The following is a 22,284-nucleotide window of genomic DNA, read 5'->3' as shown; positions in this document are numbered from 1 at the left end:
GGGCAGGGAAGCTGAACTTCCGTGTCATGAACAGATTCGCTGCCCGTGTCCTGACAATACAGATCTAAAGACATTGGACTAAATGCAGTAATGCGAAGAGAACACACTTTTATTCTCATTTATATTTTTACTGTAGTTCTCATTTAGCTTCAAGATGCAAATACTACTTTTTATAATTCCAGAAATAAGCTTAATTTTTAAAAGAATTGTAAAGTACCAAAACTCTTAGTAGAAACTTGATGCAAAATAGGTTATACTTTTGTCCAAGTAACAACCTGAGTAAGAACCTTTCAATATGATATCCTTGTAGAGTTTTCAGAAGACGCCATCATATTTGAGAGAATTCCTTTATTCCAACCACCATAAATCAAATAACAGAGATGGCTTTGGAGGTTCGGGTTGGTTCAGTGTTACTCCGTTCACAACAGCCCTGCTGAGCTGGGCCTCGGGGAGCAGGCTGCCGGCCCGGCCACAGGAGCACTCGGGCGAGAGGGTCCAGGGACTCGGGGGCTCCCAGGAGCCTGGCCCAGGACAGCCACACCTGCCAGACGGCCCTGTGCCTGGAGCTTCTGGAAAGGTGGCAGGAGCAGAGCCGTGGCCGCGCTGGAGGCTGTGGTTTGTGGCCGCCAGCCGCAGGGATTCTCTGAGACCAACCAGTACCTTGCATCGCACATTTTGTCTTTAAAATGTGGCCTCTGGTGTCCACTCTCTCCGTACCTTTGAGCAGATAAAATATGGATAGATAATATATTGATAGATGATTAATCGATAGATGATAAAACAACAGATAATTGATAATAGATAAAAAACAAATGAGAGTCAGAGAGACGGTGGTTCTCGGCCCTGGCCACGCCCTCCTCTCCCCATTTCAGGTGCACCTGTGAGTGAGCGCATGGCTGCTCTCTCTGCTGTGTGCTGCCCGGGGGGACGCTGCTCCCAGCAGGACACCCGTCTGTCCACTTCTGGGCACAAGTGCCAGCAGGCCCACGGGCCACAGTCAAAAGCCACATGTCTGATCTGTTTTCACCCGAGTCCAAAATCAGCAGGGAAGAAAAGGGGGTTATTTTTTAGTTCCCTAAAATGTCAGCAAGTATTAGTTAGACAGTATTCTTTATTCCTATAATAACAATAATTCCTATTATTCAGCTTGGGAATTGAGCGTACAAGATAATGAGCAAAGGTTTTATTTAAAAAAAAAAAAAAAAAAAAAGGTGGCTTTTAAGTAAAAGCCTTGACTGTGATGACCAGGTAGTACATTCCAGTACTCTAGGGAGACTTCTGTTTTCACAGATTTATAAAGGCAGTGATTACAGCTTGAAGCTGAGTGATCAGAATTCCAAATTCTTTCTGATGGCAGCTTTCTATTGTCTAGGGGTCATTTTACTTGGGGGTTGTCTTCCTGTTCTCATGGCTCATTTCCCCTAAACACGCACAGATGTCAGGCCCTGCAGGGCAGGACGCCTGCACCCCCAAGCCACACCTCACACCTCATCACAGCTGCAAGGGAAGACTGCAGTTCCCTCCCAGCGGCACCCACACAATCACCCCTCCTGCAGACAGTCCTCAGAGACCCGCAGCTTTTTGCTTCACAAGCAAAACAGTCGTCAGGCTTAGATAGGACTGGCCCGCCATGGCTGGACCAAAGGGCAGCGGTTCTGTTTTGAGCGGTGCAGGACCTCGCTGTGAGGCGTGCTCAGACCGTGGGGCTGGCTCACCTCTCGAGGACCAGGCCCTGCAGAATGGGGGGCGGCTCTGCGTGGTCACCGTTCGCCGTCTGCCCACCCATGCGTGGAGGCCTCCGGAGCATCTGCTGAGTCAGGTCAATGTCCCAGTGTGGTCAGAAAGTCTAAGAACTGGAGGATAGGGCTTCCCTGTAGAAAAGATTTTACCTAACTCTGCGTGTCTTCAGTATTCCACATGAGTGCTTATCAAAACAGAAGAAGATCTTTCAAAACATAAAAGTGATCGATTATCCCCCTGGATCTCACCCTCAAAAGACTGGATTCTGGCGGCTTTTGTAAGTAACATTTCTTCGAAGAGAGCTCTTGCCTGCACTGCCTCTTGCAAGTGCGTGTGGTTTGGGAATTCTAAGTTGGGGGATGCGGGAATGGAGGGACGGCCGAATGTTTGCTGCCCCATACGGCCACCCTCTCACAGCTCACGTGTCTTCTGCGAATCCCAGCATGACAGCGTCCACGAGTGAGCGCACTCCTGCTCCAGAGAGCTCTAAGCAGCACCGACAAGCCACGAGGATGGGTGACATGTGGCCTTGGCACACGCAGAGACACTGGCAAGTGCACACATTCCCGGGTCCAGCAGTGGGCTGGGGAGACCCCTGGGCCAAGAGAGGTCAGGAGACGGGTCAGTGACCTGTGGCGGGGGGTGGCCTCTCCTGGCTTCTCTCCTGGACCCCCGCCCAGGCACTGTCAGAAGCACGGCTCTGAGAGAATCATCCTGGTGCAGAGCTCCCCCTGGGCCGGGACCTTCACCCTGTCTTCCTACAGAACAAGCCTTAACCTGGCAGGATGCACGCTTCACCCTCATAACACCAGTGATGACTGGGGGTGTAGCTATGAGGGAAAAATAAAAACCAGGGCCCCTGGTGGGGACGGGGGCAAGAACAGGTGCTAAGCTTGGGACTTGGCCAGGAAAGCGGCAGGATCACCCCCAAGACCTGCTGAGATCAGGCTCCATCAGAACAGAAACCCAAAAGTCCACCCCCAACAGGCCAATGAGCATTAAGCAACAAGCCACCTACTGGGTAACAACCTCTCTGAGGAAAAGTGCAGAGGGAGCCCCAAAGCTGAGCACAGAGACACTGAAGAAACCCTGACAAATGAGCCCCCCCCAAAACCCACAGGATCAACAAGGAAACTCTAGAGCAACAGCAAATCCCAAGCCCTGATTAGAGTGACTCAAGCCCCACATGAAAGGCCTGCCAGAAGAGAAGGCACAGCCATTTCCAGGCATTAGTCTCCACTGTCCTGTATCAGATAAGCAGCTTTCAACAACAACAACAACAACAAAAACAAAAACAAAACAAAACCAAAAAAAAAAAAAAAAAAAAAAACAAGAAAACACCCAACATAGTCCCAAAAGACAAAACCACCATCAGGATATGGCATTGATGCTGGAACTAGCTGACTAGATCACAGAGAACTTAAAATAATGAGTAACACATTAAAGGTTATAATGGAAAAGGTGGGCAACACACAGGTCAGATGGATAATTTTAGCAAAGAGATGATAACTACAAAAAAACTAACTAAATGTGAAAGCCAGAGGAGAAAAACATAGTAACAGAAAAAGAATGCCTTCAGTGGGCTCATCCTTAGACTCAACACAGCCAAGGAAACAGTGAACTTGAAAATAGATCAGGAGAAATTACCCAAACTGAAACAGAAAGAGGGAAAAGAAGAAGGAGGAGGAGGAGGAGGAGGAGGAGGAGGAGGAGGAGGAGGAGGAGGAGGAGGAGACGGAGAAGAAGAAGAAGAAGAAGAAGAAGAAGAAGAAGAAGAAGAAGAAGACGACGACGACGACGACGAAAGAAAAAAAGGCAGGACAGATTATCCAGGAGCTGTTAAGACAATATCAAACGGTCTAATGCATACATTACTGGAATCTGAGGAGAGGAGAGAACATGGGAAAAGAAATATTTCAGGAAATAATGGCTGAGAATATTTTTAAATTAATGATAAGATCTAAGAAGTTCAGAGAACACCAAGCAGGACAAAGTTTTTTAAAAAGTAGGGGTGGATGGACAAGAAACCCACATATCGTATTCATATTGTTCATAAAAGTCAAAGAGAAAATCCTAGAAGCAGCCAGAGAAGAGACATATTACACACACACAGGGACAAAGATGAAAATCTAGGCACGTTCTGGTCAGAAATCTGGCTGATGATGGAGGGACATCTTTGACATGCTGAAGGAAAACTCTGGCCCTAGAATGCTACACCCAGTAAAGATGCATTCAAAAGTGGAGGAGAAATAAAGACTTTCTTAGACAAACAAAATTCTTAGGGATTCATTGCCACCATAGCTACTCTTCAAGAATGTTACAGGAAGGTCCTCAGGCACAAGAGAATACCAGACAGCAACTGGGATCAACAGAAAGAAAAGGGAAGCACAGGATAAAGGAGGGTGAGATGAAACTCATTCTTGAGATGTGGGATTGCTTGAAAAGACAACTGTCAAAACCAAAAATAACAACACACTGAGTGTTTACAGCACGTATGAAGAAAAATCTATGGCAGACACATCCAGGATGAGAGGAAGGAGCTAAGCTTCCTACACCACCCACAGAGAGGTGTGATATCAGAGACCCATGCTGGCTAAATAAAGACACATGTAGTAAGCCCCAGGGTGATCACTAACAACTTTGCAAAAGAGGTATAAGTGATGGGGTGCCTGGTGGCTCAGCCGTTGAAGCATCCGACTTTAGCTCAGGTCATGATCTCACAGTCTGTAAGTTTGAGCTTACAGACCGCGTCGGGCTCTGTACTGACAGCTCAGGGCCTGGGGCCTGCTTCAGATTCTGTGTCTCCCTCTTTCTCTGTTCCTCTCCTGCTCATGCTCTGTCTCTGTCTCTCAAAAATAAATGTTAAAAAAAGGTTTTTTTAAAATAAAAGAGCTGTAAGTGATAAGTCGATAGACATAAAACAGAATCATAAAAAAATGCTCAATTAAGTAAGGAGGAGGAAAAAAGAGGAGAAATAAAATCCATTTCCTGGGCTCTGAAAGCACACGGATACTTTATGTTGACCCTGGTTCCTGCCTATGGATCACCTCTCAGTGAGCCTTCCAACATGCGTATTTAGGCCTTTTATCAACACAGGAAGTTTTCCTACCATTGTTTTTTGTTACTTCTTTTCCAATTATTCTCCTTAAAAAGACCTGTAATTCCTAGCTTGCACTCGGGTCTTCCAATATCTCATCAGTTTGTCCCTCTGCATCCTGAGAAACTCCTCGAGCACATCACTGACCCATCACTCCTTACAGAAAATAGACACTCATCATCTTCAGTGTGGATTTTAATTCTTATTTTACGCATTTTCTCTCGCATTTATTGTTAAATCTGTTTTCTCCTGTGGCTTCTATTCCTTCTCATGGAAGCCATCTGTCCTTACAGCCTACCCTTTGGCTGTGGTTTGCTGCCTATTTTTCTTCCTCTGCCCCATTGTCTCTGGAGGTCTGCTCCCTTTCTGGGTCCTCAGCATAATATTCTCTCATTCGCTGTGCTGTATATTTCCCGGCACTGCGTTCTTCACTCTTGGTCTGCTCATCCTTCAAAGAGCAGTCATGTCCAGACTTTGCGGGTGCCAACAAGCAGGGTTCAGTGGGACCTTCTCCTTGTAGACACTGTGATGGGCTGTGCACGCCAACAAGTAGGGCTCAGTGAGACCTTCATCTTCTAGATACTGTGACGGGCTGTGCATGCCAATAAGTAGGGCTCAGTGAGACCCTTATCTTCTAGACACTGTGACGGGCTGTGCACGCCAACAAGCAGGGTTCAGTGGGAACTTCTCCTTCGAGAGAAGGAGCTTACTACATGTGACAGGCTGTGCACGCCTCCAGCCCAAAGCAGACTCTTCCTACTGCAGACCCGCTGGACTCAGACGGGGTCTCCTCTTCCTTAATGTCTCTTGGGCACTCTGAACAAAGAGTGAAAACCCACAAAAACGGCTTCTCCAGTAAGGACCCTTCTAATCTCCATGTGTCCTCGATGAGAATTTTGGCAAAATTACATTTTGCCATTCATCTCCCTCTTGGGATTGCCTGGCGTTGGGGTCTCGAGGCGGAGGGGAGGAAGGAGGTACCGATGGAGGGTGGGCACGGGCTGGCGGGGGGGGGGGGCTATGTCTGTAAAAGCCGAGAGCAGCATCCACCGAAGGGAGAAGCAGCCTTCCGGGGGGATGGGAAGGGGCAGACACAGTCTTGCGTCCAACCACAGCCTCCAATGGGAGGCGCTCGATCCCTAGGTGTCATGGTGCTTTTCGGCAGCGTCCAACAATCTCACACCTAGAAGTTCCTCATCAGTGGGACAGTGCTTTGTCCTTTCTGTGTCTTCCTGAGCCTCTACTGGAACTTAGAAGAGCTGGTATGACTGCTAACCTCATGCCATCTTATTCTGGAGGTCGCTGGAGGTTACTGGTTATTGCTGGAGGAGTAGCTAGACTCCTCTCAGGTCCAGTTTAGGTCAAATTTCACAAATCAGGATTTGCGGATGGGGACGGGTAGACGAGGGGACAGGGGGACGAGCCTGTTTCCAGAATCAAAATCTCCATATCCAGCCATGAAACATGGCATTCTGGTAGGACCCCGCTCTGCATTAGCGAGAGCTCCCTGCCATCTCTCGACCACCGGGCCTCCCTTCCTCCCTTCCTCCACCGTTGGCTGAGCGCCGACCGGCAGTACAGGGCAGGCACGCAGCTCTGGGAGATGATGGTGAGCAGACGCACGCGTCTCTGTCCACAGAGCTCCCGGGCCAGCGAAGGAGGCAGAGCACACCCACCAAACAAGCCAGACACGCACACGTTTACACACAGGTGACAAATGACTATCCCAGGGCTTCGGGTGACACGGGCAGGTGGCCTCCCGGAACCCCTCCCTGTGAACGATGCTCCAGCTCTGCAGTGAGACTTTCCCGTGGCTGGCTAGGCAGAAGTCACGTGTGGCCAGAGGGACTGAACCCCGGCCTGGGCCCTCGCTGCCCATCCACACCCGTCACGGGGCCCGGTAGCAGTGGCCGTTGGCAAAGGCCGTCCTCGGCTTTCCCAGATCTCAGCCCAGATTTCTCCCGCCTTTATATCCCTGTTATAACGGAGTGCCACGTTCAAGAGAGAATTTATTTACTTGTGTTATTTTTATACAGAGACATTTTAAACACTAAAGCATAATGCAGAATGTGTCAAATAACGCCAACGAAGCCCAAGGAGGTTTTAAGAAAACGTGACTGGTAGACATGATTTCAATAAAGGCGCTCCTTCTAACTTACACCCTGTGTATGTCATTTTCTGCATGACTGAGAAAACTGTTCACTAAAATACGTTGCCATGGGGGATTGTTTAAATATAAATGTGCCAATATTTTAAACCTGTTCCAAAAATAAGTGGAAATATACTCAGAGAAGAGCATGATTGCCGTGACTGTTTCCTCTCAAGTTCAGTGTGCACTCAAATGTTTGTTGTTTCCATTCAAAAATAGCGATTTATTTCCCAGGAACGTGAGGTGACATTCTCGCAGAGTAAGTTACATACAGAATACCCGTCCTCTATCTACATCAACGCACATGCCCGCGGACGGAGCTACACCTTTCACGCTCGGTCACCAGGCGGCCTGCGCCCGCCATCTTACCGCGCCCCCTCCTACAGGGCTTCCCGCAAGAGCAGCCGCAGCCTCCCGAGCTCGTCTCCTGCGGGGGCCGCCCACACCCTCTTCAGGAACTGGACGTCCACGCTGCCGGAGGCCCTGGCCAGCACCAGGGCCAGGAAGCCGCCGCTGGCCTTCTCTGCCTCACCCACGACCGTCACGGCCACCAGCCTGAAAGCGAGAGGCACATACCGTGTGACTGTGAGTCTCCCAAAGCATCGATCCTCCAAGGGAGGAGTAAAAAGGAAGGGAAATTCTAAAAATTTCAGTCATAGTCACATGAAAGAACAGTGAGACCAGAAATAAACGTATAAAATTCTGGGGAAAGCACTTAGAAAACATATTTCTGTGTTTGCGAGGATCACTGATCAGGAAGCACTGCCTTGGCACACCTGAGTACCCAGGCCAGGTCAATGTCCTGGGCGCCAGACCACCCAGACAGCTTGGTCCTCCTGGAGACCGGGGGCGCCAGCGGGCTTTCGGGTGCCCAGCGAGAGACCTGGAGCCGGCCCAGCAGCCCTGACCTCGCCTCCCGTCCCGTCACCACCGGCTTCTCTGACGGGGACCTGTCTCTAACCTCTCCCCTCACAGTCTGCTGATAACAACGTGCATCCCAGGCCTACTCAAGTCCACCCAGACCCCAGTTCCCACGAGGCACTTGGACACTGTCTCTGCCCATCTTCCTCTTATCCTTTGACACCTGGCTGAGTGGTGTCACCTCCAGGGGCCTCCCCGACCCCTGACTAGATGGTCTGACTGTGCCTAATTTGGTCAGGGTCCCCAGCATCCTGGGAATGCCTGTCACGCTTTCGTCCCAGCTTTACTCAGCAAGAGAGCCGAGACCGTCCCACCTCACACCTACCTCGATGCTCCCGCCCCTCCCGTCTCCTCGTAATGACCAGGGCCACCAGCACCAGCACACCCGGGGGCCACGTTCAGTGGGATCCACGACTGGCACAGGATGGGAGCAGTGAGCCCCTCGAGGTGGGTGCCGGCGGCCGCAGGTAGCACCCATTGTGGCCCCAAGGGTCTGCTGCCCACTAATCCTCTGTAAACTTGTCCCCACACCCCGACAGAGACCTGACTGAGCCTCTGTGGGGCGGGCCAGTCTACACCTGCCTGCAGGCCGCGCTCTGGAGAAGCTTGGGGCAGGTGAGCGAGCCATGAAAACCCGCAGCGGTCACTTAGCGCTCCTTGGTACTTCAACGCTGGCGTGCGACCACCAGCGCAAAATACAGGGGACACTTAACTGCCACAAACTTGGAAACAAGAGCAGGACAAACACGAAGGCACGCGCCACGGGCACCGCTGAACCGGACCCGCATGACAACCACCCAGGTAGATGCGGGAGCACCAGTCAGCACGGTCACTGTCCAGGGAAAACGCTCTTCGGGTTTGTGAGGCGGTTTAAGGGTTTACACGGTTATTTTCTTCTTGTTCTGTTCTCTACACCAAAGAGACGCTGAGCCCTTTCTGTGAATACCACTCCTCTAACTAAACGCTGCTGCCAACCAGGGACAGGACGGGCCTCGGGAAGGACACTCCACCCTCTCCGAAGCCTCTCTCCCGCTCCGCCTCAGCAGCTCCCTGGCTCTGCGCAGGCCCACTCGCTGCCCTCTCCTGAGACCCCGGCGCTCTGGCTGGCCCCCGCCGTCCCCGGCCCCGAGACCCCCAGCCCCCCCCTCCTCACCGGTTGTGGGAGCTGCGAGTTGACTTCAGTGTGTTTACTACCCACCTCGCCCCAAGTCAGGAGGCGAGCCCACCAGCTGGTTCACCACTGCCCCCTGGTGCTGGCAGTGCTGCTAGGCGCACAGTAGGTGCTCGTAAGCACTTGTTGCACTACGTGAGTGTGTGTGCGTGCTACGTGTTTATGTGTGGATCACAGTCTGGATTTTAATGATGTCTTTGCTTAGCAATTAGAATAACGTAAGTGTACCTAGTACTTGAACTAAGTAAATGAGGTTCTTAATTTTTTCAGGTCTCAGTGGTGCGCCCCAACGTTCGGTCAAACCGTGTCCTGGTTTTGATCACTGCTTGTTCCCCCCTCTCCTCTACAAAAGGACATGGGAGGCGGCTGAGCGGCCCTGCCCTCCCCCGGTCATTGGCAGCCTTCATTTCATAGAAGGAGAGTTTACTGAGGAGAAAAATAAAATCTCAAGAAAGAAAACAGGTGTAGAGACAAAGCAGAGTCTTTCACAGTGATCACTTGGTACATTCTCAACTTTTGATCAAACGCAACAACAACGGATCGTGACTGGGCTTGTTTTCATGTTAATCAGAGCAGAGACAGGCAGGGGCTGGTCTGACTGTGACCTCAGTCCATGGCAGCAACTGATACCGATGTGAACTTACGTCAATTATTGATTCCCATGTGGTAACCCTTCTCCGAAACTAGAAGGTAGACGCTATGTGGCTCAGACGTGTACTGAATTTATAAGACCAATAATTTATAAGGAGCTCACAAAAAGTTTGTTTTATTTAGACAATGATATCATGGGAAAATAGTATAGTGTGAATTCTTTAATCCACAGACTATTCTGGACGAAGCATGAAATAACACATTTTAAAGTGGCTCTCAAAATATCACTTAAAGATGTAAATATAAAAACTATTTAAACATAAATAGCCACATTTTAAAGCTCAGCAACCTTACGCATAAATTAAGTACGAAAGACCAGCAAGGATGCTTCCGAAAACAACTACCTGTGAGGGCACAGCGGTTTCATCAGACTTACTTGTCCGGAGAGATCAGCTGTTTGGCCACAGGACCCAAATCGCTTTCCAGGAGGTCCCAAATATAAATGCAGGAAGTGTCATCCTGGGCCAGAAACACGGCAGGTCTGGTCAAGGACCAGCGCAGGCCCGTGATGGCATGGCCATCGGTGCCACCGTCCCACTGCAGGAGAGGGCGCTCGCTGGTCAGCTGATGCAGCCTGATGCTTCCGTCTGAACAGCCAGCCTGGGGACAGGGAAGGACACTGCCCATCACGGTCCTTTTTTCTTGTTCCCTCAACCTCAGCAGCGAGGGACGCTCAGAGCATTAGCTCTGTCCTCGTAAACTACAAAGGTGAGCATCCACCCTGGAGACCCTGATACACCTTGAACCCTTCCCCTTCCCCAAATGGCTAATGATGAATTCAGTGAACATATAAACCAGTGTTTATCTTTAACAAAGTTGAACATTGCTAATTCGCCCACAGGCCATTAGACCGGCTCCAGAGAAATAAAGAACCGCCTTTTTAAAAAAAGTACATAAATTTGAAACAATAAGTGATATATTCTCCTTGGATTGAAGTTTTTATAAAATGAAACTTGGCTGATTTAGTAAAAAAACAAATTTTAAGCTTAGGAAGAGAAGCTTAATTCCTTTCTACTCAATATATTTAACCCTTCACATCCTTCCTCAAAAAGAGCAGAGGCATGAGTTAGCAACCACAAAATGTTCTGTGCACCCTAGGGTTGAGCACATAAACATACAACACGGGTCGGAGGAGCCAGGTCCCCCACTGTCGGGGGGTAGAGGGAGCCCTGAGTCACCCTGGCTTTAAAGATGAGGGACAAGCAAGTGTTTATGATAAGCAGACAAAGATCCGAGCGTGTAGCGATGTTGTGTCCTGTCCAAGGAGAGCTTCTTCCTGCCCAGATTCTGGTTTGTAGGTATTTTTCTCCTGACTGGAGCCAGGACCTCTTGGAAAAAAGGCTGATTCTGAGTTTGCTGTACCAGGAAGCAAAGAACGGCTCACAGAATGATGTCAGAAAACACAAAGCCACCCTGAGGCACATCCCTAGGACAGTCTGAGCAGCGGAATCAATAAGGCAGTACAGTGAGGGATGTAACTCAATGAAGAGAGTGAACAGCCACGTGTCCACACGCACGTAATAAATACACACAAGCACACCTGAGCAGGAGACAAGGGAAAGGCCTAGAAAATCACCATCTGCCAATCGCCCCAATAGCAGATGCAGGCAAGCCTCGCCGAGGGATGCCAGGGCCAGCGGGGGGATCGGAGGGGCCGTACATGGGGTGCTGACGTAGTGTCCCTTTATCTCCCCACAGACACTGGGTAACCAGACAGGGAAAGTGGTGACTCCACCGCGGAGGGAGCCGGGAGACACAGGTCAGAGCAACACTGAATCTAATCGTGAGGAAACGTCACACAGACTCAAACTGAGGAGAATTCCAAGACTTCAAAAATGTCAAGGGCAGGAGAGACTGAGGAACTGTCCCCAAACCGAATGAGATTCGCAACCTGGGTGTTATTTTGCTTACACAGCAGGACATTATCGGGATGGCCGTGGAACGTGGAAGAGCCTTGTCCATCAGAAGACAGGACTGCGCCAGTGCTAGCTTCCTGACGGTCAGGACTGGACTGCGGCTGCAGGAGGATGACCCTGTTCTTCAGAAACCCACACCGCGCTACTTAGGGATGAAGCACCATCTGTGCAACTTCCTCTCAAACAGAGAAGTGCGTACACCCACACACAACTGGGAGAGAGAGGGTGGAGCCACGGAGGGAAACGTGTGATTGGTGGGCAGCTTCTTGTAACTTTTCTGTAAGCCCCAAACTATGTGAAGATAAAGACTTTTAAGATCCATTCAACAGCCATGTGGAATGAGCCGCTCTGACGGCACGGAGGGGACCTTCTCCCACGCAGCCCACTGGTACCAGAGTGACATTCCCCGAGGTCACCGCCAGTGCTTTGCCACCCAAACGGAAGTGGTACTTTAACAACTGACTTTCTTACCAAGAATATTGGTTCTCCAAATGGTGAAAAATCCATCACATTCACTCTGACTGGTCTCATCCCACATTGCTGGGGTTTGTACAATTTGGGAGATACTCTCAAGTCCTGTCTGGTGCCATGACTTATAAGACCCTGGTGATAAGAAGACCAATGGTGACTAAAGTGGATTAGGTACGAGGCTGGATAAAGCGGTTATTCTTGAAACAATTAAAACAGCATCACAATCAAAGCAAACAATACGTTAACAGGCAGCCAGGAAAGGAGAATGAGTTACAGATTAAGATTTAAACTATTACTTACCATGTCTGTGCCAACAATGAAGTGACCAGGATCTGAAGGAAGAAACTTCACACTGAGGGTTTGTGCGGCCCCCCAGAACTCATAGCCTTTATGGGAAAGGCTGGAAAGAAACGGAAAGATGAACAGATGAACTGAGGTGGCAGGGATGATGCCACTTAACGCATCCAGTCCTCGCCATGCGCCCGCAGAGGAACAGGTGATCCCACGCTTCCTCTGCAATTCTTGACTGCTCTTTCTCCGTTTCTTCGTATGTTCCCTAGGTGCTGGACAACTTCTCCAGCTCTGGTCCCTCGTTCGCTGATTCTTTCTTCAGCTCGGTCTCATCCACCAAACCATTCACTGACTCTTACATTTCAGAGATGATAGTTTCTTTCTAGAAATGTCTTTTAGATTGTACCATCATCTCAAGTTCTTGTTGTGCTAACCCTATTTGTTAGGCCATGGTAGATCTTTTCTCATGCTTACAGTTTTTTTAATTTTTCTCTGTGAACTGCATCCTCTGAGAGCCCCGGAAGCCCAGCTTATGGAAGCATCCCCCCTGCAGGGGGAAGTGCTGACGACACTGACTCCATCTTGTGCACATCCTCTCTCAGGACGACATGTTCTGGGCCCCTTGGAGATGAAGATACGTACCTTAGAAATGACCACTAAGGCCAGGATTGGGGGAGGCTTGCTTTGGCTACCCACAGATTTGTTAAAGGTGACATAGGGTCTCCCCTTCCTGGTGCACAGATGGCACCAGGAGATCGAATTAAAGGTTAGCTTGCAATTAGGTGCGTACAAACTCTCCGAGATGCATGCGAACCCCCTGACCTCACCACTATGCCTTTCCGCACATCCCTCACTCTACATAAGCTGTGGACTCAGGTCTGAACCTCGCAGAGAATAGCTGTGCAGCTCTGGATTGTCCCTGGCTCAATCCTCCCTCTTAGTTAAGCTACCCTGGATAAAATGCTGTGTAAACTCGATGGAGTCGCCTGCTTTGTTTCCTAGTCTCAAAGTGCCTTCTCAGTGTCAGGGGACAGTCCCTCCTCCTCCACCTTCTGACACCGCCCACCAGGCAGCTGTCCCAGGGCCTTGATGCTGAGCCACTGGTCTGAGACTCTGACGCTGCCTTCTCGGTTGGGGACCCCAGACCAGGCCCAGAGCTTGGGGTTCTAGGTCTTCCGTGGTCCCTGGTCTCCCCTGGGCTGGGGTGAGGCCTCCTGAGTTTCTCTCTCACCGAAGGGGCCGTGAGTTCCAGAGTCCTGCACAGGGCTCTCAATTCCAGCTGCCAGCCTCAGGCAAGCCTGATGCATCACTGGCTTGAGCCCCGCACAGCCTTGAGCCCCGCACAGCCAAGAGGCCTACGACAGCCTCACCTGATACCTTGGCCTCCACACCACACAAAATCTTGCACACTTACTCCAAGCTCCATTCCTGTCCTGGCACTGTCCTCTTCTTCTTTGGAAAAACTCTCTTTAGTTTATTGTTAGTTTAACTCTATACAGCGTATGTGTCTGTAACAGGAAAGGACCCATGGCCCCTCCTTCTACCATGTCGCCAGAGTCAGAAGTCAGGACTCTGGCCACTGTCTCCCACACCCACATCCAGGACTGCAAATGTCACCTGTCAGCCAAGGACTCCCAAGTCCGTGCCTCTGACTGAGATCCCTGCGGTGGAGCTGGCTACCTCCTGGTCATCTCCACAAACACCACGAGCCCAGCCCACCCTAGGCGGTGACCAGATCCTGCCCCCTTCCTTCATCTGGTGTGTGGTACCCAGCAGCTGAGACAGACACCTGGTGAGAGGCAGTTCCTTGAACCTGTCAGTCACCAGGTTTCTTCAGTTCTACCCCTTTAACAGAAATCAGCCCTTCAGTATGCACAATGGCCACCCTGCTTCACACTCTCATCTTTGTTGTCAACCCTGTGACAGCCTCCTGACAATCTCCCCACCTCCAGTCTCCCTTCCTCTGTCCGATCTCACACTGCTGCCAAGTCGATCGTGCCAGATCACAAATAGGACAGGCTACTTATTCGCTGCCTGAAAATCCCGTACCGGCTCCCTACCTCCTGCAAGAGAACAGTCTCGACCCTTCAGCACAGCAAACAGTCTGAGGCCTGGCCAGGGACTCGTCCCCATCTCCGCATTTCCCCCAGCAGCAACCTACCGGCAGTTTCCTAAACGTGTCTGGTGCTCATGCCTCTGGGCCTCCCGTACACCCTCCCTCTCTGATCTAGCAAGCTCATGGTCATCCTCCCATCTCAGCGGACCCCTCCCCAACTCCTGAGGAGGTTCAGGGAGGGGCCAAGGGCCTGACAAGCCCAGAACCAATCAAGAACCTGGGGTTGGTTCTACAAGGTACCAGGGGACTTTTTCAAATGTAACTGATTCCCTGTAATAACTATACTCAAACCAACTAAAGGCGTTCTGCAATCTCAGAGTGTATACAAATTTATTAACACAACCCAGAGGTGTCTGGCTGATGATGAAGAATCAGGCTAATGTAAAAAAATTTTCAAGGGTAAGTCATATGCTGATAGCCTCCAACTGCAGTAATTGACAAGAAAAAAGAGGCCTGGGAAACAAATCAACATGGAACATAGAAATACCACAAATAATACTTGTCTACTGAATAAGAATTTTTATGTCACATTAAGTTATAGCAGTAAAAGCAGAAATCAAAATTTCTCAAAAAAAATTTCATATTGGTGTTTCTGGTTCCTGAAACTTACCTATTTAACTTCAGAGTTGTATTAAAACTGGATGAAAAATAGTCAAATAGTACCGACTTATAAGATAGAAATTATTATTCTTTTTAAAGATTATTTGTTTTGAGAGAGAGAGAGAGAGTTTGGAGGAAGGGTAGAGAGGAAGGGAAAGGGAATCCCAAGCAGGCTCTGCACTGTCAGTGCACAGTCTGACTCAGGGCTTGATCTCATGACCGTGAGATCGTGACCTGGGCCGAAATCAAGACTCAAATGCTTAACCAACTGAGCCACCCAGGCTCCCCTAAGATAGAAATTATTGTAATCAAAGAAAAAAATGTTAGCTCTATACCTGGTAACTGTGTTTATTACACTGACTCATTAATATTAAAGTAATTAGCAAATAAACTATTTAGCAAAAATACTATGTGAAAAGTTGCATTTTTCAATGCAAACCTGACCATGCATTTACTTTATGTGCAACTCCCTAATGTTATTTCCTTCTGCAGAAGAGGTTTTCGTGAGACAAAGGCAGTGTTCTAACTCAAGGTGACACGGTCTTACCTGTCGCTCAGCTGAATCGTGGCGCTGTGCACCAATTTTATCCTCCCTCCAGGTATTAAACCTAAAAATAGGAAAACCATAAATAAATGTACCTCTTAATACAAGTTAAACCAAAATCCAATTACAGTTGCCTCGAATCATTTTTCATTGCTTAAATATCTGTGTTAGGAAGTTAACATCAAAACGTGGGCCCATGAAGAGTATTCCCTCTATAATGCAGCCGAGGCTCCTGTACTGCCTTATGAGAAAAGGGCTGGTGGAACCAATCAGGAAGCCTTTACATTTTTAGATTGGATAGAATAAAACAATGGCAGGACACTAAGCAAAACAAAAGCAAAACCAAAAAACCCTGAAGTTCCCAACAGCAATACTTAGCTGCAAATGCGCACTGGTGGTCTCCTCAGGAGCACCTCAGGAGCACCCAGCACAAATGCACAGCACACCTGAAGGCCACCTCTCTGCTGCGGGATGCACAGGGGCACCCGCTCTTCAGTGTCCGCACCCCCTTCCCTGAACCAGAACTTCCCCGGACTCCCAAAGCACTTATGGCCACAACTCGGACCCCTCAGCCATTCACTGGCTTTGCCTCCACCTGTTTCCAATATCCTCCCCCTCTTTTGTAATTATTGCAAAGGAGGTAACTAAAACCTGATGCATATTGAAACCCAAATTCTGGGCAAGGTACTGCCTAGAACCTAGGGAGTGTATAAACCCTAACTATACAGATAAGTTCAACTTACAGCAAAAAGGGCGACTGTAATTACGTATGATGGGTTCTGCCACAGTTCCAAGAATGTTCATGTTGCTGTCACAGACTTGAAAATGACCTCCATTTTCTCCAGCACGCTGTCCTCTTACAAGAACTCCAGGCCTGAGAGTCTCAGCCCAAATGTGACCTCCCCTGGGAAGACATCCCTGACCTGGGTGCTCGGCCCCTGGGGAGCACTTCTGATCTAGCAGTCACATCAGCGACCGCTGTGGTTTGCATGCCAGCCTCCCCAGGAGACTACACTCCTTGGGGCAGAGCCAGTGGCCTGTCCCCTTGCTTCCCTGGCACCCAAGACAGGACCGAGCCTGTTCAGAGAACTTTCATCGACGGACGAAGGAAAGATGGCAAAGGCTTAGTGCTAACCATGATCTGAGTTCTCCAACCAGCCATTACTGTCATGCACACAGAAGAGCTGGGAGCCACCCCAAGCATACGGACATTTATGGCCAGAGCCTTTCCAGGAAGATCATCCCCTCTTTTCCTAAAAGCAAAGTTGAAACGTGGTCAGGGTTTGGGTTAGGGTCCTACAGACAGAGGGAGTCTTTCTATAGCAACATTTAACAATGAAATACACACTGTCCTGCAATAACTTTGGTGTGACTTCCATATTCCCATGAAGTATTTTTATTCCAGACGATTTTGTCTCCACAGAAAGATTATGAACGAACTATGGGCGGAGACTCTCTAATCCTTACTACCCTCCAAAATTCCTAAAAAAGGCCCTGGTCATAGCACAAGTGAGCAACACAGACAGCCTGAAGCTGTGCTCCACAGGCTGCAGCGCTCTTGGGTCAGGGCAGAGGCCTGGGTGAGCCCAGCCAGGGGTCCGGCCGCACCGTGACTCCATGCTGAAAAGGGGAGGACCACCTCCCCTCTAGAGCTGTCCCGCTCTAACGTTCCGAGACTCTGTGAACCACCCAAAGGTCTCACACAGGCTCAGTATAATGGTTTCGTAATAAGCAGAGAGGCTGCTATAAGAAAACACTGAGAGAAACGTTTACTCTGCCTCAAAACGTTTACCAGTGAAATCAGTGAAGTGATTCTGCCTTGTTCTTAAGGAAGCCAGAGCCCGCGGTAACTTCCAAGGGCCGCCTGTGACACTGACCAGGAAGCCTGCAGCACCAGCTGCACTGACACAGGACAGTGGGAAGAAGATGAGGGTCAGACCCCTGACAGACAGGGTGAAGGGGGCTGGCCACTGGGAAGCAGGCGGGGGGGATAATGATGTGAGGAGAGCGTCCAGGAGCACGAGGCTCCGCTGTCCCCTGGTCCCCGGTCCCCGAGCCTCGCTGGAACTGAAAACCAGATGCCACAGCATCAAAAACAGCAAACTGCTACCGATGAGCCCACTTGTGAGCCAGACCAGGGACCAGGACTCCTCTGAGCCAGACCAGGGACCAGGACTCCTGCTTACAGGTGCTGCTTGCCACCAGAAACTAAGCCAGATGCCAGAAGCCACAAGCTCCAAACAAGCCCCCAAGGCCCGGTTTTTGACCAGTCTGCTCCAGTTCAGACTCCATGCTAACCCTCCAGCACAAAAACAGGAAGTTCAGCTGTGAGAACCAGACCAAACCAGTCTGAGCCAAGATGGACCCCAGCGATGACCTTTCAGGACTCTCCCCTCATTATGATACTAAAAGCCACACCCAGGGGTGGGGTTTAACATGCTAATTAGACACAAGGTGTAGGAAGAAGCACTAAGCATGACCTGTAAGTGCACAAGCCCCCATACACAACCCCGCCCGCCCGTTCAGACAGCACCCTTTTCCCACCAAAGTTTCTTTGAAGTTCTTGCCAGCCCCTCCTGGGGAGCCAGCCTGAGGACCCTTCGTTCACACACCTCCTTTTTGGAGCACAGGCCCCAGTACAGCCTTGCCTGGGACTCCTGGGGGGCCTCTCGTCCGGTTCTCCTGCGCAGCGAGCCCAAGGCTGGCTCAGTAAATGCTGCGGCTCCCCAGGCACCAGGACGAACCCTCCACCCACGCCGGGCTCTGAGAGCCCCTGGGGAGTCGTACCGAGGGGACTGACGTGTCAAAACCAAAGGGAAGACGGCCTGAATGTGCGCTCAAGGACTGAGACTCCTGAGTGAACGGAAGGGGCACAGAGAACAGAGAAGAACGACACAGGCGGAGACAGAAATGAGAACATCGTCAGCTGCAAGCACTATGGCTTAATCACACCGAGGGGCCGATCCGCTGGCCGACAAGGTCATGCGATACAGAACGCTAACGTTCCTTTTTCAGGTAGCGAAGTACTTATTTTTCAAAGTGGTTGCCAGTACCTTTCTTTGATCTCCACTCATTCTAGAAAACATTGACTAAAATGAGTTTTTGTATTTCATAGTTACCTAAGTCACTTAGTGAGCCTGCGAGATCTGCCTTCGGTAGTTCAACCACCACCTGCAAACAGAGCGTGGAAATGAGTGTCCGGGCGCCAGGGTGCAACCTAAGCACAGAGCCGCTCCAACCAAGACAGCGTGCGGCATTCGGTGCTGAATACGGACCTGCTCCAGACAAGACTGCTCGCTGCCTTGAGAACTGGTATTTAAATGTCGGGAATCCCTTTCTTTGACCTGTTTTCACTTCTCCTCACTCACACTGGCCAGCGGCGCGGCCCCCAAGACCGCGTCCCCTGCCTCTCCTCGTACTCCCCCACGAGCCGCTGTCGGAGGCGCCCAGCCAATCAAGCCAGACCCTCGGTTTTCCCGTCCTAGACAGGCGTGTCGCCGTCCGACACTAGGCACGTAGCACCCCCCGGACTCCCACGTAAACTAGCGGCTCAGAGAGCCCGTGCACGCAGTTGGTGCTGCCCTGCATGCGTCCTGGGCACGTCCTACTCACCCAAACGTTGAGAACCCCACTCTCCTCCAGGGAAGCAACGTGGAACGACAAACCTGACATTTCTAGCGGAAACAGAAACAGAGAAATGGCTTGTGAACAAGGAAACCACATTTCGTAACTTGATGCAAGGGTTTTGTGGAGGTGAAAGATCACACACCTTCTTGGGTAGAAAAGGGGGAAAGCACAAAACTCTGTTTTTTGTAGACAGACGTGGAGATGGGTTCTACGGCTTGAACGGGACCACGGTGGTTTACTGAAGTCAGGAGGCCATCTAGGGTTTAAAGCACACAGGACCACATGTGAATAGTAAGTCACAAAAGTACAACAGATGTTATGTGGGGTTATAGCCTCCACCAATGCCACAAAACCACAAGTAGGATGATGTGTGGGCCCTGCTTCTGGCACTACCATGAGGCATCACAGACCTCAAAACACCTGTAAGGAGGGAGAGGGGGACGGATTCCAACCAGCCGCTGCGTTTCTGCGGGTCTACAGGCGCGGAGGGCAGGCGTGAGGTTAAGACACTGAGAGGGAGTCAAAGGCAGACAGAAACCAGACAAAAGCGCCCGCAGAGAGTAAATCTAACTGCCCGGGCAGGGCCTGGGGGGCCACGCCCCAGCCGCAGGGACGGGCAGAGTGGAAAGTGAAGCCCCACAGGAGGGATGAGCCACAGCAGCACAGGGAGCAGGGACACTCTCCGGCCCCACCCAGAGTGCACCACCCAGTAAAGAAAGGACAATTCACACACTAATGGAATGAAGTTCCTTTGACCTAGAATATCCATCTACCGAATGTGCAAGAGTAAGAAAAAAATCAAGACAAACTCCACTGAGAACTGCTGTAAGAAGAAAATACAAGTGCAAATCAAAGCATTTGAGCAGATGAAAATTCTCTCACCCCCAAACGAGCACTGAACAGAAGCCCAGAGTTCAACAGTCCATGTTGCAGCACATCGCTTCAAAAAGCTTTTGGAAATGTACTTAAAGTAAGCAAGCAAATGAACAAAAACACCTGAAATCAGAAACCCAGTGTAGAAATGGATAGAAAATAACAAGAAATTGGGGCACCTGGGTGGCTCAGTCGGTTAAGCATCAGACTTCGGCTCAAGTCATGAACTAGCGGTTCACGAGTTCAAGTCCCACGTCGGGCTCTATGCTGACAGCTCAGAGCCTGGAGCCCTCTTCAACTTCTGTGTCTCCCTCTCTCTCTGCCCCTCCCCTGCTCATGCTCTGTCTCTGTCTCTCTCTCTAAAAAATAAATATTAAAAAAAGGAAAAAAAGAAAGAAAATAGCAAGAAATAAGATGGAAGCTGGGGCTGAACCCTGGAAAAAAAACTGGTGAAGAACGGACAAGGTTCCAGTTCACGGAGCTTGAGGAAGGGGGTGGCCTATGCACTGGGGGGACCGCATGCTGGGGGGAGCTGTGCACTAGGGGGACCACACTGGAAGGGGGCTGCCCACTAAACAGATGCCAGCTGGGGGTGGGGAAAATGCTGGAGAGGAGCACACTGGCAGGGTCACATACTGGGGGGCTGTACAGTAGGGGGCCACACTGGGAGGGGGTTGTGCACTGGGTAGGATGTGTACTGGGGAGCCACACTGCAGAGGCACACATTGGAGGGGCCTGCAGGAGGACGACACTGGGAGGGGCCGTGCTGGGGCGAGGGGGTGGCATGCACAGCCTGGGTCAGAAGCTCCATGGTTCTCCCAGCACTGGAAGCTTAGTGAAACTTGGCTGGTTCCAGTGACAATATTTAGCTGGCAAAAGAAAATGAAGGAGGTGTTTTAATAGAGTAACATCTCCGTATATAGTCTAAATTTTTTTTTAATGTTTCTTTTTTTTATTTTTGACAGAGAGAGAGACAGAGGAGGGCAGGGACAGAGACAGAGGGAGACACAGACTCCAGGTGCCCTGCCTGCATATAGTTTAAAAACTATAGTTCAGGGGGCACCTGGGTGGCTCAGTCGGTTAAGCATCTGACTTTGGTCAGGTCATGATCTCACCATCTGTAAGTTAGAGCCCCACGTCGTCTCTGTGCAGATAGCTCAGAGCCTGGAGCCTGCTTCGGATTCTGTGTCTCCCTCTCTCTCTGCCCCTCCCCTGCTCATGTTCTGTCTCTCTCACTCTCAGGGATGAATAGATGTTAAAATAAAATTAAAAAAACATACAGTTCAGTGTTTAGAACATGGTGAGTTCAAATATTAATTAGTAACATTGAGAGCAATTAGAAAAAATACACATTTTTAAAAAATGTTTATTTAGTATTGAGACAGAGAGCATGAGCAGGGGAGGGGAAGGGAGACACAGAATCTGAAACAGGCTCCAGGCTCTGAGCTGTCTGCACAGCGCCTGATGCGGGGCTCGACCCCACAAACAGTGAGATCATGACCTGAGCCAAAGTCAGACGCTTAACCGACTGAGCCACCCAGGTGCCCCAAAAACATGCACATTTTTAAAAGCTAACTTTTGTAACAGCATCAAACCCATAAGGTACCTATAACTCAAACATTCTCAACAGCAGCAACATTGCCACCAAAGAGGCAAAAATTGGTTGTCGGGGGACCAAACAACATTTTGCATGCATTATGAAAATGACTAAAGGGACTGGGGAGGCCAGGAGGGGAGGCTGGAAGGGGGAGCCCACCACTCAGTGTCAATCACAGAACAACCACTGGTTACAGACCCAATATCAGAACCCTCCACAGACAGAACCACCAGGCACGGGCCCCACCAGGGGAAAGTGTGCACTGTGGCTCCTACAGGAAACCCACCACTCCTACAGCTCAGCCAGTGAGACCCCTCATCGCCCTGAACCCCTGCTTTCCTCCAACAGGCTTCCCTTCAAAACGACCCTCCCAACTTCCTCCTTCTCCATAAAATAACGTGCCTCTCGTCTGTTGGACTTGCCCATGGTTCTGCCGTAGCATGCTTGTCCTAGACTGCAACTCTCTGCCATTCCCGAATAAACCCATCTTTTACTGGTAAAATAACCAGTAAATGGTATA

At 50.1% G+C, this 22,284-nt stretch overlaps 1 protein-coding gene and 1 long non-coding RNA gene across 6 annotated transcripts in view; one reads left to right on the top strand and one right to left on the bottom strand.

Moving 5' to 3' along the window:
• Positions 1–22,284, bottom strand: part of DYNC2I1 (dynein 2 intermediate chain 1) — a 70,395-nt gene that overhangs the window by 5,375 nt on the left and 42,736 nt on the right. For 4 of the 5 annotated variants that reach the window (XM_078436913.2, XM_078436914.2, XM_078436915.2 and 1 more), the window contains 8 exons: positions 19,437–19,550; positions 19,280–19,341; positions 18,787–18,838; positions 15,671–15,731; positions 12,417–12,516; positions 12,117–12,248; positions 10,106–10,329; positions 7,182–7,541 (listed from right to left, as the gene is read on the bottom strand). In XM_078436913.2, the coding sequence (XP_078293039.2) occupies positions 7,367–7,541; positions 10,106–10,329; positions 12,117–12,248; positions 12,417–12,516; positions 15,671–15,731; positions 18,787–18,838; positions 19,280–19,341; positions 19,437–19,550 (920 nt within the window). In that variant the 3' untranslated portion in view covers positions 7,182–7,366. Of the gene's footprint in view, positions 1–7,181; positions 7,542–10,105; positions 10,330–12,116; positions 12,249–12,416; positions 12,517–15,670; positions 15,732–18,786; positions 18,839–19,279; positions 19,342–19,436; positions 19,551–22,284 lie in introns of those variants that run through there. The other variant, XM_081795115.1, reaches the window with a different exon arrangement.
• On the top strand, positions 17,868–19,010 carry LOC132679733 (uncharacterized). Its single transcript, XR_009610311.3, has 2 exons — positions 17,868–18,682; positions 18,783–19,010. It is a non-coding gene; the product is annotated as an uncharacterized LOC132679733 (long non-coding RNA).

The sequence above is a fragment of the Panthera onca genome, chromosome A2 (assembly GCF_046562875.1).
Source record: "Panthera onca isolate mPanOnc1 chromosome A2, mPanOnc1 haplotype 2, whole genome shotgun sequence".
Lineage (NCBI taxonomy): Eukaryota > Metazoa > Chordata > Mammalia > Carnivora > Felidae > Panthera > Panthera onca.
Note: the sequence above shows the minus strand (reverse complement) of the source record. Positions and strands in the feature narration are given on the sequence as shown.